This window comes from Protopterus annectens, chromosome 6.part1, assembly GCF_019279795.1.
Source record: "Protopterus annectens isolate FY-2018-M chromosome 6.part1, PAN1.0, whole genome shotgun sequence".
Classification (NCBI taxonomy): Eukaryota; Metazoa; Chordata; order Ceratodontiformes; family Protopteridae; genus Protopterus; species Protopterus annectens.
This window is the reverse complement of record NC_056738.1, coordinates 477,204,501-477,223,754: the sequence shown is the minus strand read 5'-3', so window position 1 is coordinate 477,223,754 and position 19,254 is coordinate 477,204,501. Positions and strand designations below refer to the sequence as shown.

The window sequence follows — 19,254 nt, the reverse complement described above, 5'->3', positions numbered from 1 at the left end:
CTGACCCACAAGGCACTCACAAATAGGTTCATAGATGTTTACTAGGATAATGACCACAAGGACCTTTGTAAGCCTAGCCATGAATCCCAAATCACTGACAAGTTCTGGTGCCCATGAGAAGTGTGAGCAGGGGCTTGGGAGATGAAACATTTGCCAACAGGGGCCTAGGAGATGAACTACTTACAGCCCTGATGGAGCTGCTACACATCTGCAAGTCAAACAGCATGAGGGTCACCCTATCTAGGGATACAAACTCAGTCAGCAACTCAAATAAAAACATACTGGAGAAAGAAATGTGTCTCAGAGATGACCTCTTATTTGGAACAGACTTTCTATTCCCATCACACAGACCCCTTTTCTGGCCCTCTTCAAATGAGGTTTGGATCAATGGATAGGGAACCACCAATTCAAACCTGTGTTAGTGTCTATGTCCCTTATTGAGAGGCTCAATTTGTGAGATACTCATAGATTCATGGGATCATAGGAGGTTAGTAGTCCAATGGCCATAGAGCCCTTACAAGCCTAGCTATGTTAAACCCAAGTTGCCCAATCTGTCCTTATTATGTGAACATATTTTGCAGAGTTAGTCTATCTATGGTCAGCATTGACTCCCCTCTGTCATTTAGGGACATTAGTGCCAGCCCCAGGGTGAATTTGCAGTCTCCCATCTATTTATACAGGTTGTGCTTGAATTGGAGCTCTGCTTCACATGAATTGGAAGTTTGTTTCAGTGGAGTGACAATCTCTGGGGACATATTTGTCTCTCCAGCATGTTCTGTTAATGTCACAGGCCAGGTTAAGATCCCTGAAGTGAGTGACTCTTGTGTCATTAGATTTGCTTGTGTGAAGCATATCCATCAAGGCAGGGTCAGAGACTGCCCTGTAGGCCAGGCACGCATCTCCTCTCAGCAGCCTATATGATGCAGAGAACAGTGACAGGTCTTGTAGTCTATCCATGTACATCATGGGTTGGAGGCCCTATATTTTCTTGCTGAGGAACATCTGTGGTCCGTCCAACTGCTGCAGGTGTCTGTTGAGGTACATGCAAAAGGGAGCATTGTACTCTATTAGTTGTCTGAAAAGGGTCAAGTACAGTGGGGCTATAACATCCTTAAACCTGGATGTGATGCCCTTACTTATAAGGTCCGCAATGTAGAATGCTTTCCTTACCACAGAGGAAACTTGGTGATTGAAATTTAGATTGCCATCTATATGTGTTCCTAGGTCTTTTGTCACTGGGTTTGAGCTTAGGGTGGTGCTGTTAATACGGTAGTTAGCAATGAATTCTACTTTGCCAAACAGAATAATAATGTACTTTTTTGCCTTTAGTTTTAGACCGTGGCTTTGGCACCAGTCATTTGTGTTAGCCCTTCCTGTAGTATGTTAAGATCTTTGGGGAACACAGTGATTGCACCCAATTTGCAATCACCAGCAAACTTGGTAAGCCAAAGCCCACCTAATTTAGCCTGGACTTCAGAGAATTAGGTTCTAATCAGTAAAAGACCCAGCACAGAACCTTGTGTTACTGGTAGAGGTGGAGTCACCAACTTTGACAGTACATGTTCTGTCGATGAGCCAACTGGCAACTCATCTTGTGGCGCAAGGGTTAATCCCTAACTTTTAATTTCTCCAAGTCTGTTGGGTTTTAATAAAATAACAAGAATGGACCCCATTCCTAAGTCAAAGTATTATTAAAGTTCACAAAATTAGTATTGTTTCAATCTTTGAGCAGTTACTGAAACATTGTCCAGTGCTGTGGAAAGCTCTCTGTCACTGCTTGTCTGTGATGTCTTTCATACATTCCAATGAACATGAGCAAAAGGTGCAGGTATATCTATCTACATAAAGGATCAGCACACCTTAAGGCTGGTCAAATGATATGACATGCTTGAGCTACTACATGTCCAACTAACCATGGGAAAAATCCATTATCACATTCTTGCTAGCTACAGGTCTCCCACCATGAATCAGGAAACCCATACATCATACCTGAAGTTACTAGAATCACTCACCATCCAGCCCAATGCCATAATCTTGGGTGATTTTAACTACCCCTCCATTATTTGGGAGGCATACATGACCACTAACATGCAGGCCCAAAGATTTCTTGACTTTGTAAATTCAAATGTCCTGGAGTAGCTAGTCTGCACTCCCACTAGGGGAACAAATATCCTAGATCTGGTATTCACAAATAAGGGAGAGTACTGCACACCCCTTGTGTGGTGCCCTCACTGGTAAGATCAGATCACAAAGTGGTCTCCCTTGAAATAAAGGTAAAACTAGTCCCCCCACCCAACCCCCAACACTTTAAGAACTTCTCTAAGGTAGATTACCCCCAATTAAAGGATGGCATAGCTAGTTTCCAAGCTCCCCCAAATTTAGAAAACACATAAACCTATGCAGAGGTGTACACAAAAACCCTGAACAACCATATAAACAACTGCATAAAAATGACAGTACCAGACCAAAATAAATTCAGGTCAAACCACAAAAACAAGCCACCCTTGTGGACCCCTGGCATTAATAGGTTGTACAATAAAAGAAAGAAAATCCTGTTGAGAAGTAAGAGGGAATGTACAAAACAAAGCAAAAAGTCCCTTATTACTCTAAACAAGTGAATTAGGGAAGTAGTTAAGTCTCTCAAAGCAGACTTTGAGGTAAAAATAGCCTCCAAAGCCAAGGATAACCATAAGGCATTTTTTAGTTATGTCTGTAATCTTAAGGGCAACACCCAGCAATGTGTGGAATTAGTTGTAGAGGACACCAAATATTTCAGCTGGAAGTTATAGCAAATCTGCTGGCTGACAAATTCAGCTCAAATTTCACCTGCCTGACACCCCCAGTTCTCCCCCAAAAATAACCTCTGCTACTTCAACACCAATTATCACCAAATAACAGTTTGCCATTGTGCTCTCTAAAGCTAAAATCACAGCTTCAATGAGGCCAGATGATATACCAGATTACCCCTTAAACAGCTTAAATCAGGACTTATCAGGTCCTTTAGGCTCTTTATTTAACCACAGATTCTGGACTGGCTCTGATCTGATAGACTGGAGGATAGAAACAGTTATTCCTCTGCATAAAGGGGAACTATCTACTGACCTGAGAAATTACAGACCCATAAGCTTGAATAGTCATATATGTAAGGATATGGAAAGAATAATCATGGATCTGATAAACAATGACATAGGAAACCTCCAACCACTGGAACCAACCTAATTTGGCTTTGTCAAGGGCAGGTCATGCCTACTGAATCTGGCGGATTACTTTGAGAAAGTAGCTAAGGCCATGGATAAGGGTAAAACAGTACATACTGCCTACCTCAGCCTGCCTAAGGCATTTGATACAGCTCCTCATTTAGGTATTATAAATAAACTCACAGAACTGGGTATAAATCCATACGTCACCAGATGGATAGCCAGATGGCTCGCAATCAGGACACATGGTTAAATTGGGTGAATCTAGATCCAGCAGGATGCCATTTACTAGTGATATGTCACAGGGCTCAATGCTGGGACCAGTCCTGTCTGGAATATACTTCTCTCAAATCAAGGCCAATGTGGATGACCTCTGGATAACAAGGTTTGCTGATAACTGGAAGTTGATGTAGATATCCTTCAGGATGGTCTAGATAAGACAAATGATTGCTGCCAGAACCATGGTTTATAGCTAAATGTGAAAAAATGCATCATCATACACTTTGGGAAGTCAAATACTCCTGTAAATTACAACATCAATAGCACTCCCCTAAGAGTAGACTCAAAGTTGAGAAATGTAAGTGTAGAGATAGATAGTAGCCTGAACTTTGACTGTCATATGTCCACAGTAGTGAGGAAATCTTTCTATGTGGCACAACTTATAAGGAAATGACACTCCCTCTGCCCTCATCAGACCAATAATTGAGCACAATGTGCCATTTGGCATGTACTTGACTAGGCACTTACAACAGCTGGAGCGACCTCAGAGGTTCCTCACAAATTAAATATATGGTGTAAACAACATGTCCTATACAGACAGCCTAAATGCCTATTTCTGTACTCCGTCTTCTATCGACTTTTAGTGGTGACCTATGTCTGACCCAAAGGGCACTCACAAATAGGTTCATAGGTGTTTACTAGGATAATGACCACAACAGCCTTTTTAAGCCTAGCCATGCATCCCAAATCACTGACAAGTTCTGGTGCCCATGAGAAGTGTGAGCAGGGGCTTGGGAGATGAAACAATTGCCAACAGGGCCTGAGAGATGAACCACTTACAGCCCTGATGGAGCTGCTACACATCTGCAAGTCAAACAGCATGAAGGTCACCCTATCTAGGGATCCAAACTTAGTCAGCAACTCAAATAAAAACATACTGGAGAGAAAGAAATGTGTCTCAGAGATTGCCTCTTATTCGGAACAGGCTTCCCATTCTTATCAAGCAGACCCCTTTTCTGGCTCTCTTCAAATGAAGTTTGGATCAATGGATAAGGAACCAAAAATTCAAACCTGTGTTAGTGTCTATGTCCCTTTTGGAGAGGCACAATTTGTGAGATACTCATAGATTCATGAGATCATAGGAGGTTAGTAGGCCAACGGCCCTAGAGCCTTTACAAGCCTAGCCATGTTAAACCCGTTACCCCATCTGGCCTTATTATGTGAACATATTTTGCAGAGTTAGTCTATGGTCAACATTGACCCCCCCTCTGTCAATTAGGGACAAGGGTGCCACCCCCAGGGTAAATTTGTAGTCTCCCATTTATTTATCCAGGTTGTGCTTGAATTGGAGCTCTGCTTCACGTGAATTGGAAGTTTGTTTCAGCTGAGTGGCAATCTCTGGGAGACATATTTGTCTCTCCAGCATGCTCTGTTAATGTCACAGGCCAGGTTAAGATCCCTGAAGTGAGTAACTCTTGTGTCATTAGATTTGCTTGTGTGAAGCATATCCATCATGGCAGGGTCAGAGACTGCCCTGTAGGCCAGGCACGCATCTCCTCTCAGCAGCCTATATGATGCAGAGAACAGTAACAGGTCTTGTAGTCTATCCATGTACATCATGGTTTGGAGGCCCTATATTTTCTTGCTGAGGAACCTTTGTGGTCCCTCTAACTGCTGCAGGTGTCTGTTGAGGTACATGCAAAAGGGAGTATTGTACTCTATTAGTTGTCTGAAAAGGGTCAAGTGCAGTGGGGCTATAACATCCTTAAACCTGGATGTGATGCCCTTACTTATAAGGTCCGCAATGTAGATTGCTTTCCTTACCACAGAGGAAACTTGGTGGTTGACATTTAGATTGCTATCTATATGTTTTCCTAGGTCTTTTGCCACTGGGTTTGAGCTTAGGGGGGTGCTGTTAATACTGTAGTCAGCGATGAATTTTACTTTGCCAAACAGAATAATAATGCACTTTTTTGCCTTTAGTTTTAGACCGGGGCTTTGGCACTAGTCATTGTGTTAGCCCTTCCTGTAGTATGTTAACATCTTTGGGGAACACAGTGATTGCACCCAATTTGCAACCACCAGCAATCTTGGTAATTCAAAGCCCACCTAATTTAGCCTGGACTTCAGAGAATTAGGTTCTAATCAGTAAAGGACCTAGCACAGAACCTTGTGTTACAGGTAGAGGTGGAGTCACCAACTTTGACAGTACATGTTCTGTCGGTGAGCCAACTGGCTACTCATCTTGTGGCGCAAGGGTTAATCCCTAACATTTTAATTTCTCCAAGTCTGTTAGGTTTCTAATAAAATAGCAAGAATGGACCCCATTCCTAAGTCAAAGTATTATTAAAGTTCACAAAATTAGTATTGTTTCAATCTTTGACGTTAGCCAGAATTGCTGTTTGCAGCACTCGCAATGTGCCCAGGAATGACTCATTCTGCAATTCATATGTAGTTACATGTATCAGTAACATATCTAAATATGATTATAGATTCTTTTTTATAAGACCCGTGCTCCAACTACTGGAACTGTCTGGATATCTTTTTTACACATTGCTCTCATTTCTGCTTGCAAATCCTGATATTTTATGACTTTATGTCTCTATGTACGCAAGATGCGGTAGTCACTGGGTGTAGCAATTTCAATGATCAGTGCTACTTTTGTCTTCTTTTAATGGACTACTATATGTAGCTTTCTCCCATTTCTCTTTTGAACTGTTGGTAATGGGTGATCCCATGTGATGCAGACCATCATTTTTATGATGCTTTGTGGCTCATGTTTCCAGTGTTTTTCAGCTACTTCAGTATTATAATGTTTGCATAATTCCCAGTGCAGCAGTCGTGCCACATTATTATGCCTTTCAGTATACAATCCTTCTGCCATTAGTATGTTACAACCAGCAACAAGGTGTGCAACTGTTTCTAGTTCTGTTTTACAAAACCTACATCTGTATGTTTCTCCCACATGTTCAGTGGACTTTGTAAACCAACGTGTATGTAGTCACCTATCTTGGGTTGCCAATATTAACCTTTCAGCTCTTGGATTGAATTCACCTCTCCTTAACCAGTTTTGCATTTGATCCTGATAAACCTCAGGTTGTTCCAGGAATTTTCTATACTTGCAACTAGATTCATGCATTTCCACATTTCTTGCCTTCTCATCTGATCCTTCATCTTACATTTTTTCTTTTGTGTTTTGTCACATTCATTTGCTGCCTGATTTTTATCTGCTTCTGGTTTGATTTCCATTCCTGCTTGATGCCAATATGCTTCTGCTAGACTAAACAGGGAAGTCATCTTAGATTTATTCTCCTCATGTTTCATAACTTTCAATATGTTTGGGTCTTGTGAGGTTAGCAGATATGTATGCAGTCCCACAATTGCAGATCTATACATGTTATCAGTTTCAAGGATGCCCATACCAGCTTCAGAATGGGGAATATATAATCTTGGTATGCACTAATGTTTATAAATCATTTGATGAGCATGAAGCATCCTTCTTGTTTTCCTGCATAATCTATCAAATACCTTGTGGAGCTAGTCAGTCACTCCAAAACTGTAAGTTAGAACAGGAAGAGCAAATTGGTTTATAGCTTGAACTTTGCTCCTAGATGTCAAAGTTAATTAAAGTCTTCTAAAATATTCCATACTAAGTTTTATTTACATTTGCTCATGTTTTATTGTTGATCCTTCATCAATTCCCAAATATTTATACACCAGTCTTGCTCAAGTTCTTTTATATCACATTATAGTCCCAAACTGTTGTTTTCTTGGTGCTGCAGCTTTCCTGCTTTAAAGGTTGCTTTTGCACATTTATTTAATGCCTAACTGAGTGTGATTATCAATGATATCTGATGGGGGAGTGTGTCAAAAGCCTTGGCCAGGTCAAGATTGGTGGTATGCACTGTCTTACTTTTATCCAGGGCTTTGGTGACTTTCTTGAAGCAGTCCACCGGGTTTAATAAGCATGCATTACCCTTAAAACAAAATGGATTGGGTCTAGAGTTTGAAGGTCACCTATATCCTTGTTGATAAGGTCCATGATGATTCTTTCCATGGCCTTGCTGATGAGACTGGTTAGATGTATGTGTCTAAAGTTCCCAGGGTCTGTTGATGGCTTCTCTTTGTGCAATAGGATTACTGTTGTTGTTCTCCACCCTGCTAGAACAAAGCAGTTCTCAGGATATGGTTGAAGAGTTTGCTAAGTTGGTCTGCTAGGCTGTGTTTTAGATTGCTTAATAAGCATCCAGGGATGTTATCTGGTCCCACTGAGGCTGTGCTTTTGGCCTTAGAGATCGCAGATAAGACCTGAGCTCTAGAGATAGTAGGCAGAGGACTGGTATCAGGTATGCTCTGTGTTATGGCCGGCGGGGCCAGGGGGTGAAGTTTGTACCAAATCTGTCAGATACCAGGCTGGCGATTTCCTCCAGTGCAGAATGAGTGGTACCATCTATTACCAGTTCTGCACAAAGCTGGACAAACATTTTAGGCTTTGGACATAATTAAAGAATGCCTTATGATTATTGTTTGGTAGGGATGCTATTCTAGCTAAATACTTAGCTTTATAGGATTTCACAAGATTTCTGATTTGCTTATTCAAGCTGAGGAGGAAATTCTTCCATGGCTGAGTCAGTTCCCTCTAATTCTTAGACATCTGTTTCTTCCTCTTGTTATATAACCTGTTTATACTTGAGGTCCACCAGGGTGGCTTGTTTTTATGGGAGGAACAGGTTTTGATCCAGTCAGGTACAACCAAGTCTACACAGCTGCTTACATGTTTGTACAGGGCATCTGAGTACACCACTGCATAGGATTCCTTGTTGTTTGTGAGTACAGGGGGTATACAACTTTTAATACTATCTCATAGTAGTATGAAGTTATCTTTGGAACAGTTCTTCAGTATATTTGCTCCTGTGGGCATGCCATGTCCAACAGTTACTTTGAATGAGACAGATTGATGGTCTGACCTTACCAGGGAAGGCATCACGCAGGGAGTGTGCAGTGATTCTCCATGTTGGTGAGTACTATCTCTAGGATATTTGAGCCCCTTGTGGGGGTGCAGATTATCTGTTCCAGGGCATTTGAGAAAATCCAGGAACCTCTGGGTGAGCATGTTTATGCTCGTCTATAACACCCAGTTGATGGAAGGATAGTTGAAATCACCCATGACTAAGCTGTTGGCTGTATGATGACTGATGCCAGTAAGTCCAGGTAGGGGGTGTATTTTTCTTGGTTCATGGTGGGGGACCTATAGCTAGCAATGATGTGGTAGGGTATTTTGCCAAGAGTTTATTGGACATGGAGTAGTTTGAGAGAGTCATACTGTTTGACCAGTCTTGAGGTGTACTTGGCTTTAATGATGATGAATAACTCTCCTTTTATATTAAGCTGATATAAAAATAAGAAAAAACACAATGAGCCTTCCTACAACAATTCTCAGTTCAGACAAGGCTGGATCCTCACTCTTTTGCCACAAGGGTGCAGGGGAGCCTTTCTTAATATAAGATGGCTGGTTTAGTCCTCAAGTGTAACAAAAACAGGCTAGATTCAGCAGGTCTGAATTTGGACTATGTATTTCCCCAACCTAAATAGACCAGGTTACCCCCAGTGCACTAGAAAGAAAATCCACTGACCTCTTGATGCAAAAACAAGTACTTGCTAGAGTGTAAGAATACACTACTTTATCCAACAGCTAGATACAAAATGAATTCAGATCAATTAAATCAGTAGAACAGACAATGAGAGGCAAAATGCAGTTTTTCAATACAAGCATAGGGAAAGACAAATAAATATTTAAATATTATCAACAGCAGTGTAGGAAGGTGGAGCTTATTAAGCTCAATTTACAGTAGGAGTTGTTGTTGTTTGTCTTTTCCTGGTAAGGGGTCGCCACAGCGGAACTCTGGTCCGCTAATGATTGGCAGTAGATTTTTACGAAATGCCAACATGCCAGCTCGACGCCCAACCTTCAACGAAGGCACTCCCATTTACGCATGAATGTCTTTCGAACACTACACAACCATGGGGAGGACATGCAGACTCCACACAGAAGGCACTCCCAAGCCCAGCCAAGAATCGAACGGGAGAACCTCTTGCTGTGAGGTAACAATGCTACCGCCGTACCACCGCGGCATATGGGCAGCTTAAAATCACCAGGTTTAAAAAGCACATCAGCAAAGGGGAGAATGTGTGGGAAACAGTAGCAGTGAATCACAAGCAGTGCTTCAGTTTATGTAGGCTTGAAATCTTTTCAGCAAAAAACAAAGGACCAGAAATTTATTGTGTATTTAAGTATCACCCAAGAGACAATTAACTAATGAAAAGACAAGTGAAATGTGCAGCCTAGATTATTTAAGTGTCTACCTCTCACACAGAACAAAAACACCAGGTCATGCAGATTTCTTAAAACAGAAAATAAAATGGGGTAGGTATAAGGGAAAGCAGCTCTATCAGTCACAGACAAAAAATGTAAGTTTACTTTCCATATCCAGCAGGGAGTTTATGTAGGCTTTAAATCTTTTCATTAATGCATCAGCAGAAATCCATGCCAGCTATGTGCCAATAGGGGCCATATAATGGGCAAAATTAGGGTTGTAAGGGCTCTTAAGCAGTTAGCCTAGTAGTCTCCTATGAAGCTATGAACCTATGCATATTGCATATAGTACTCATGCTGCCTTCACCACTTCATGCAACACTTACCACAATCTTATCTTAAGAATATATAGCCAGATTTACCAAAGTCTTGTTTGTGCTAGAACTATGGAAAGTTTTGTTGCTTTTTTCTAATCCCAGGTTGGCTCTAAAAATCATCTAGAAGGATCAGTGCCAAATAAAATAAACTAACTGTTGGGATAGGGATTCATCTACATTTTCATTAAAGCTGGAGTTAAAGTTTTGATGCATACTGCTTAGCTGATTCTTGTATCTACATGTTATTCAAATACATTCTGTTTTACAAACTATATAGAATGGTTAACAGCACATAAATGTACTGCAAAGATGCATTACAATTTAAGTGGTTTACTGCCATAAACATTAACATGTCATGGGAAGCCTCAGGGGGGACTCAAAACAATGCCGTGCTAATTAAAAAAATGAATAATTTCTTTGATACAGAAGTTCCAATGCCTTTACTACTTAAGGCATTAATCAGTACAGTCAAGTTTGTCGTAAAAAAATCTGCTTTTTGTTTCATTGAAACTGGATGCTGTACTGTTAGCAAGCAAGCAAACAAATAAAAAATAAATAAATAAAAAATTGCATTAAGAAAATTTAGTAAATGTAGCAAAAATGAAGGAAAACAAAACTACACAGAATGCAAATTACAGTACAGTCTGCTTCATTACATATTTCATATGCTTGCAATGTATAAATTTAGACTGCAGACAGCTTTTCAAATGCAGCTGACATCATAATGTAAAACAGTGATGGCTCCAGCAAACCATTTTCTGCATTACTTACCACAGCATCCACAGGTTTCCCTAATGTATGACATTACATCACATTCCTGTAAATAAATACATATATCAGTAAATAAAGTATGCATGAATTTATACTTTATTTATTTACAAGTAGTAAAATGGTTTCAAAACATGCAGACTCTAAATATTGCAAAAAAAAAAATAAAATACATAGTTCTCATTTACGCACACCTTACTTGAGTTGTTTATCAAACAGCTTGCATCATCATACACTTAAAGATGTTTCATTTTCTTGAAAACTGTTTTACTTTTATATAGTCAATAGAAATGTGCTTGCTTCTGTGCAAAAGCACTGTTTTATTATATATTATAGTGAGTTATCTTGATGTTTTCTTTGACTTTTTTTTGTTTGTTTCTAGACTGTGAAAGCAATGAAATTCAATGTTTCAGTATAAACTCATATATATATGTATGTATATGTGTGAATATATATCTATATATATATATGTGTGTGTGTGTGTGTGTGTGTGTGTGTGTGTATATATATATGTGTGTGTGTGTGTGTGTGTGTGTGTGTGTGTGTGTGTGTGTGTGTGTGTGTGTGTATATATATATATATATATATATGTGTATGTGTGTGTGTGTATATATATATATATATATATATATATATATATATATGTGTGTGTGTGTGTGTGTGTATATATATATATATATATATATATATATATATATATATATATATATATATATATATATATATATATATAAAAGAGAGGTATATGAGCATATATATTCCCTATCTCCTATAATTCAGCCATTCATTGATATGCACTACCCAGATCACCAACCTGATTCTCTGTCAACCTCACTGAATGGAAATGGGAATATGGAATTTATAACAAAATTTCAGTTTGGTAGCTTATATACATACTTAATTGCTAACTTTATTCATTTACTTCCCTTTGACAGGAATAGAGTATAAAATTGTCATGCCTAATTGTTCAATGCAGGGGCATTACAAGTGCATTCAGAAATAAATATACAACTGCAGTTCTTAAAAACAGGCCTTCTAACTACAGATTTTATATATCAAATGACTACACGGTAGAACACATTAAGAATTTTGTGCCTTCTTCTTGTTGTAGGACAGATGATCAAGCCAATGTCAGTGAAAGGTAAACTTACTGTAAGTCCAGGATCACCAGGAGGGCCATCGGGTCCCTAAAGAAAGAAAATTATCTCAGTATAGTACAGAGCAAGTTCAAATATTTTAATTATGCAAGTGACGCTATTTTTTTTTAACCTATTGCAGCCTCCATCTCTGAAATTACAGACCTCCACAGTGCTTCATTAAGCAATAAGTAATCAGTGTTTAACATAATGAACAAATACAATGGTGTAATTTTAAATCTTCCTTAATTTGGGACACTATTACTTCTAACACTATTGCCAGGCCACAAAAAAGTGCTGCTGTACTTAGCATATTTATTATAAATGAAAAAGGACTATTGGAGGAAGATTCAGTGTGCTGGATGGAATGCCACATCTCAGGGGCTACACTTTTAACCCTTGATTCCGTGTTTTGTGAATGTGAAATACAACTTGAAAACACGTTTAAGAAATAGAAAATGACAAAAATATAGAAACATATAATTACATTATCGGAGTCAGTATACAATCTATAGACTTTGATAAATGGCATTGCCAAATTCTACCATACAAGGTCATTTGTTTTTGCTACAGAAAAAGGGAGACGTGTGTCCTCTTTCTTTAAATTATTATTACCACTTGTATGTAGATCATGTAGCAGGGTTTTCTGTGTACCAGACAGTATTCAAAAATCAAACCAGAAGATGAGTATTAAGGACATTGTAAGAAGGGAATAAATCAAGCCTGAAAATAGGACATTCTACCAGGAATAGGGACATCATGGGCAAGAGAATAAAGGTCTAAAAATAGGAGCTTTCCCCCAAAATAGAGACATTCTAAAGGTCTGCCCCTCAGACTGATAAGAGTGAGTGTCCTGCTATGGACTGACAGCAGACAGTGCCTATCTGTAAAGAACAGAGGCAAAAGATAAAACAGCTTTAAAAGCTGTATGATAATTCATTCTGTAACACATAAACAAAACACATAGCAGTATGAGGAATGTAACAGCTTTTAAAGCCTATTGTTCTTCAGAGAGATATTTCTTTTCTGCCAGCTGTCTGTTCAGCAGTGCTAAAGTGTTTTACTGGTATTCAAAGGCTTTTACAGCAAGCTGTAAACTAATGGCTTTTTAACACAAAAACACTAGCCTTTCAAGAGGTTATTGGCATGATAATGCATGTGGGAAAGTTAGCAAACTTTGATATCTAGACAGAACAGAAGTGATGACATACAACAGAATTAAAAATGTTAGAAAAGCTAAAATATACAAACTGTATTAGAAAAAAGGTGGGACCATGAATTAAGTAGGTTTGACTTTCAGAGATTTCTCTAGATGAGCACACAAAAAAATGTATGGTACAAGGGGAAGAATATAGTAATATGATATATACAAGGCGACAGCTGTAATTATCAGATGTAGTGGAAAATTATTATACTTGGAATCATGAAGAATCCCATTCAAGAGAGCAGATGTCTGCATTTAGGTTACAAATCTGCTTTGCGCTTGTGATAAGGAGTTTGCATATGAGAGGATTTATTCTACAGCACAGTTCTTCTACCCCATAAATTCTGTAGAAGTGTCAAAGCACTTATCATGCCCCGCAACACATCTGGGATTTAAACTTTTGCAATACTAGACATGTTATGTGAATGTTGCAGATTTATAACAGTACCACACTCCATTTATGGAATTCTAAGCAACTGGAGTGCACAAAACAGTAAGGGATGTGTGACAAAAGCACCAGAAGCATGTAGAGATCCATGCATGCACCATTACCCATCAGTGACATATTCATGTGGTGGTATACAGTAGCTGATATCAGGAGCTGTGTCTTGAACTTGAGCTCATACAACTAAGCTCAGTGCTTCATGGCCAGTATTACAAGATTCAGTGAACAACTTTGGACAGGTCAAGGAGTGTAGGAGAGACTAGATACAGTACTTATTTGTACTTCGTCATGCTATAATACTATACAGCCCAGCATAATCCTCCTTTACTCATTACATGGTGGAAAGCTGTCAGTTATGTGACTTTTACAATATACACAGTCATTTCATCAGTATCCTTCTGTCATAAACTCAGTCATATAGGCTTATGCTGCTTCATACTGTGCAACTGTTTATCATCATTCGCAGTCACATGCACTAATGGTAGGTAGCCAATAATGAGGGAAGGAAATGAGTCTTAGCTCAGAAATATTTAGAAAAATATGTGTCTGTGTCGGGGTATACAAGTGGAATAACAATGTGGACAAAACACAGAATCGTTAGAAACCACACTGGGGGAAATGAAAAGTTACTTACATCAGGGGTATATGTGGTGGACTTGACACTTAGTGATGGTAACTGCAGCAGGGCAGTTTTTTGTCTCTGCAGGGTTTTATTAGATGACTTCAGAAAGGAATCGAGAGTACTGACATAAGTAAAAGCCGATAATGGACATTATGGAAGTATGGTGGAAAACTGTGGTCATAGTCAGAAAGTGTGATATTAATATTAAAACAGCTTAAAACCTATCCTTAATAAAACACTGAAGACATGAAATCAGTGAAGGAAGGGACTCCTTAAATAACAAAAATTAAGAATTCCAGATGCATAGCTTTATTTTCATAACAAGAAGTACCATTTAGGAAAGATAGATTCCAAGTTAGCAAAGATGCAGAGTTTAACAGACCACTTTTTGCATACAGAGTATTTGAGGTATAAAACAGTGGTGGGAACAAAAAAAAAAAACAAAGTGCAACCTTAGATTATTTTTCCAGCTAATAATAATGCCAAGAATTTTAGTAGCAACTGAACTAAAGGTAGAACTTCATAACTTAGGTGATGCTATAGTTACAGAGTCACAATTTCATGACAGCAAGTGGGATTTGAACATAGTCAGTTATATTTATTCATTTATTACATTTGTTTACTGGGATGCTCTGACAGGGTAAATAATCTACCCCTTTTCACTTGAGGCCTGGTGTGAAAAGCTCCACATAAAACTCCACATAAAACAAGACTACACGAAAGACAGGTAGAACAATTCAAAAGATAATACAATAGTACAATTTAAGTCAATATAAATTAGTCATGATTAAAATGAAGAACACTTTTCCATACAGAACAAGAATAGTACACAGTGTAAGAATATATACAATGTTTCATTTGAAGCTGGACAGAATATGTTACAACTAAAAATGATGTGTAAGGTGTGCAAACCTCATGTAAGATGGATTTGAGATTGTTTGTATTAATAGAAGCTATATTAAAGGGTACAGTTTGTATATGAAAATGTTTGAAAGCCATTTAATGAGTAGAGAAGAGGAGAAAAATGTGGTTGAGTGACAGACAGCAACTAGGTTAACCCAGAGGTATATGATCATGTCCAAGAGTTCCTTTGATAATCCTTTAGCGATAGTTTGAAAGACATATTTTCTTCTAACAATCCAAGAGATAGAGAAAAAAAGAAAGAGACAGAGAGAGAGAGAGAGAGAGAGAGAGAGAGAGGTATGCATTTTCATATTTTACAGAGAGAGAAGTATAAGGAGTCTGTTAGGTTTGAATTGTTTACAATTAGTAATATTTTGCAAGCAGAGCATAGTCATCTATTGGGATTGTAGTGTTGGAGAATATTGTTTAAACTTGCATTTGTCAGGACCATATACAAGCTTACAGATGAGACAAGTTGAGAACAAGTTAGTGCTTAATTCTAGCCACTGATCTTGCTTTAGTGCAAAGTAGTGGTCCATCCTATAGTAATGATTGGTAGCAAATGCTGAGTGGATTGCAAATTGATAAATACTGGAGCTGCATATAGGAGTGCAGGGATGAGAAAAGTTGAGGCAGTGTTTATCTTAGCATTGCCTGTTGTGTAAAATTTGGCTATATAGAGGGTTCCAATTTTAATGAGTTTTTTCACAGTCTATTTTATGTGGTGGTTGAATTTTAGGTTTTCGTCAATGATTACCCCTAGTAATGTTGTATGACTTATCAATTCCTAGTGTGTTTGGAAGAAAGAATTGAGAAGGACATTTTTGGCTAGATAGTTTGCATGGGATGAATAAAATCATTTTGGATTTTTATTGTTTAGGAGGAGTTATGAGTCTGTCAGTCAAATCTCAATGGGTGAGAGAGACCTTTTTAGACATACCATTGTAATTTATCAATTATTTTGGCAGAGCGGATAACTGTAGAATCATCGTTATTTGTTTAGTTGCTAAGTACAGATCATTTATGAAACTATTGAAAAGTAGTGGACCTAATATTGTGCATTGATGGATGACGGCTGTTACTGGCAGAAAGGAAGAGATGCCATTTTGCCACTTTACTGATTGTTGTATGGCACTGAAGGTTGGTGAAAATAGAGAAGACAGTAATAATTTTTTGGTTTGACATTGTCAAAAGCTTTGGACAGATCAAGGAATATAGGACAGACTAGGTTATTTTTGTTTCCGTTTTGGTTTACTGCAGTTATAAAACTCAACAGGGCAGTGGTGGTGCTATGTTATGAATGGAAGTCTTGCTGTGTAGGGGAAAGTAGAAAGTTGTCAGTAACACAGGCAAGAATTTGAGACTGGATGCCTTTCTCATGTATTTTAGACTGAGGAGATAGGATGGCTATAGGCCTGTAATTAACTTATTTGTCTTTGTTTACCAGGAAAGTCTGATAATATAATGGGTAATATCCATTTTCAGTGGAGGCCTGTCGAGAAAAGCTCCATTTGCTTACATTACATTATACTAAGTTCCATTGAAACACAGAGTAGTAACATTTCTATTTACATTTATACATGAACACTAGTTACATTTACACAGTTTAAGATTTTAGAAAGGTAGCAGGTACTAAATAGATAGCTCATGTGCAATATAATGGACTGTACAGCAGCAGTTATGTATAAAAATTGTTTTGTTATTTCAGTGGGAAGTTGAGTGTATTCTGTTTAAGGACAGTATTTGGAGAGTATCGTACGGTGAACACAAAGTCGTAATCTGGTAATGAGCATGTGCAGGACCAGGATTGGTTAAAATATTTATCTGGTAATGAGCATGTGCAGGACCAGGATTGGTTAAAATATTTATCTGGTAATGAGCATGTGCAGGACCAGGACTGGTTAAAATATTTTAGCAGTGGCTTCAAACTATTAAGTTTGTCAGAGAGATTTATTTGTGTGGGGAATACTATTCTAGAGTTTAGTAAAGTATTGGGAGGTAAGTGAGTCTCTTGCAACATTATTTGACTTATTTGTGAGTAGTAAGAATTTGTTACTAGAATGGAGGTGCCTTACTGGACAGTAGGGCAGTAATAAGTTTTGTTCTGCAGGACATTTTTCTGGATGATGAATGAGTTTATGCGCTGTAGTTAGCTATGAATATATTAGGTAGCTGAGTAGTTCAAGCCAGTTTAATTGCTTTAAACTATGACAGTGGTAAGTCCTATGAGGGAGATTGGTGGCAAATTTAGCTATTTTATTTCAGAAGGAGACAAGCTTCTTTCTTTGAGTATTGTTTGTTTGTTAGGGTTGGAGCAACAGAATACAGAAAAGTCAGTGTTACTGTATCTGATTTTTCTTCTGCAGGGTGAGAATGGATTCCTTGATGGTGCATATAAGTACTGAGCACGTGCAAGCAAGAGTGCCATTTCGAATGAGCAGCTGGAGTGAAAGCATGTATGTGTGTAGCAGTCTTTCAGTTCGTTCGTTTAGGTTTTATGTTTCACTCATCCATCCTGTTTGCATGTAATAAACAATTCAAAAAGAACACCTAGTGCTCATCATCTTATTTGAATACACAAGACAAGTGACAGTAGGGAAGTGAAGTGAGCCTTAGTATAGTGGGATGTAGAATGTACTCTTCCTTCAGGAAGAACATGATATAATTGTGTATGCAACTATGTAAATCAACAATATTAAAGTATTACAAAACATATATTACTAAACGTCAGTGCATGTCTAAGTAACTAGGAACAAGTTTAATCCATAATATGAGATTGTGGCAAAGTGCAGACTTACAAAACTCTATGTGATATATTTGCATACATTTTAGAGGAGTGTTGTGGACAGTGGCCAAAAATGAATTATGTGGAGAAAGATGATCCAATAAATGAGATGCAATTAATCGAAAAATTGTACATTACTTACTACTACAATCACTGTATCTGCTGTACTTTTATCCACTGCACCTTCCTTAGGCCTTTTAAATGTACTTAATTACTAGCATGTATAATACATTTGTGAATGTCTCAAAATCCTAATTAGCAACTGTCAAGCAGATATCACAATACATACTGGAGGTCCTGGGTCTCCTCTTCTGCCTCTTTGTCCTGGTTCACCTCCTGGACCTGGATCACCCTATTGAGACAACAAATATTTTTTTAAAAAGTTCTAATACTTACACTGCATTTATTATTCATAGCATATCATGCATTCATTATTGCACCTGCTTGATAAATATATTTTACATGAATTTTAGTGATTTCTAATTTTCATTATCTGAGTAACTATCTACATTAAACTACAATTATAGTAATTATGTCTACTTCAAATTATTGTAAGATAAATGAATAGCATAAAATAAAACAATTACATTCTTGGACAAGCAATATGTGCTTTTATCTAATAAACCATTTTCTATTTTCATATTCTAAGATAAATAGTTGAAGAAATTCAGGGAATACATCTGAGCTCAGAGTATCTTTTACACTGAAGTCAAGCATATATAACATACAGGTAGTATGTGCAGAGCTTGAATGTTATAAGTGAAAATGGATATGAAAATCTGCAAAGGAACACATATAGATTATAGGATTCATTCAGGAGGAAGGAGTTCATATTCATTGCAAACGTTTGTAAAGCCATGAAGTTGGAAAGGAGGAATCTTGCAAAGGATTATAACTTTTAGAGTGCCATCCTAGAATACTGTGGATACAGATGGTAAACCATTTGCATTAGTACAACCGGGCAGCTGCTAGATTATACTGTAAAGATGAACATTTGAAGTGATGACATTTTCAATGTGCTTTACAAAGAATGAGTAATAGCCAAGTACAAGTTTAATGATCACTGCACAAAAAAGTTTTTAAGATCAATACGTTACTGCACAATATACTCAGCATGGTTTATGTTAAAGAACACATATAAGTAAGCACCATGCTTAAAAGTATACAGATGTCAAACTTTTTGATGAATATTCTGAATCTTTTTCTCTTTGAAATTATTCTTGAAATCTTAATTAGCAAATCCATTGTTTAATCATTCATTAACATGTTTTAAAGGCCATTTTCT

At 37.9% G+C, this 19,254-nt stretch overlaps 1 protein-coding gene across 2 annotated transcripts in view; it reads right to left on the bottom strand.

Annotated features, from left to right (window-relative positions):
• Positions 1-19,254, bottom strand: part of COL6A2 (collagen type VI alpha 2 chain) — a 253,069-nt gene that overhangs the window by 109,072 nt on the left and 124,743 nt on the right. For both annotated transcript variants that reach the window (XM_044075925.1, XM_044075924.1), the window contains exons 22-24: positions 18,259-18,321; positions 12,026-12,061; positions 10,878-10,923 (exon numbers count right to left, since the gene is read on the bottom strand). In XM_044075925.1, coding sequence (XP_043931860.1) covers positions 10,878-10,923; positions 12,026-12,061; positions 18,259-18,321 — 145 coding nt within the window. The remainder of the gene's footprint in view (positions 1-10,877; positions 10,924-12,025; positions 12,062-18,258; positions 18,322-19,254) is intronic.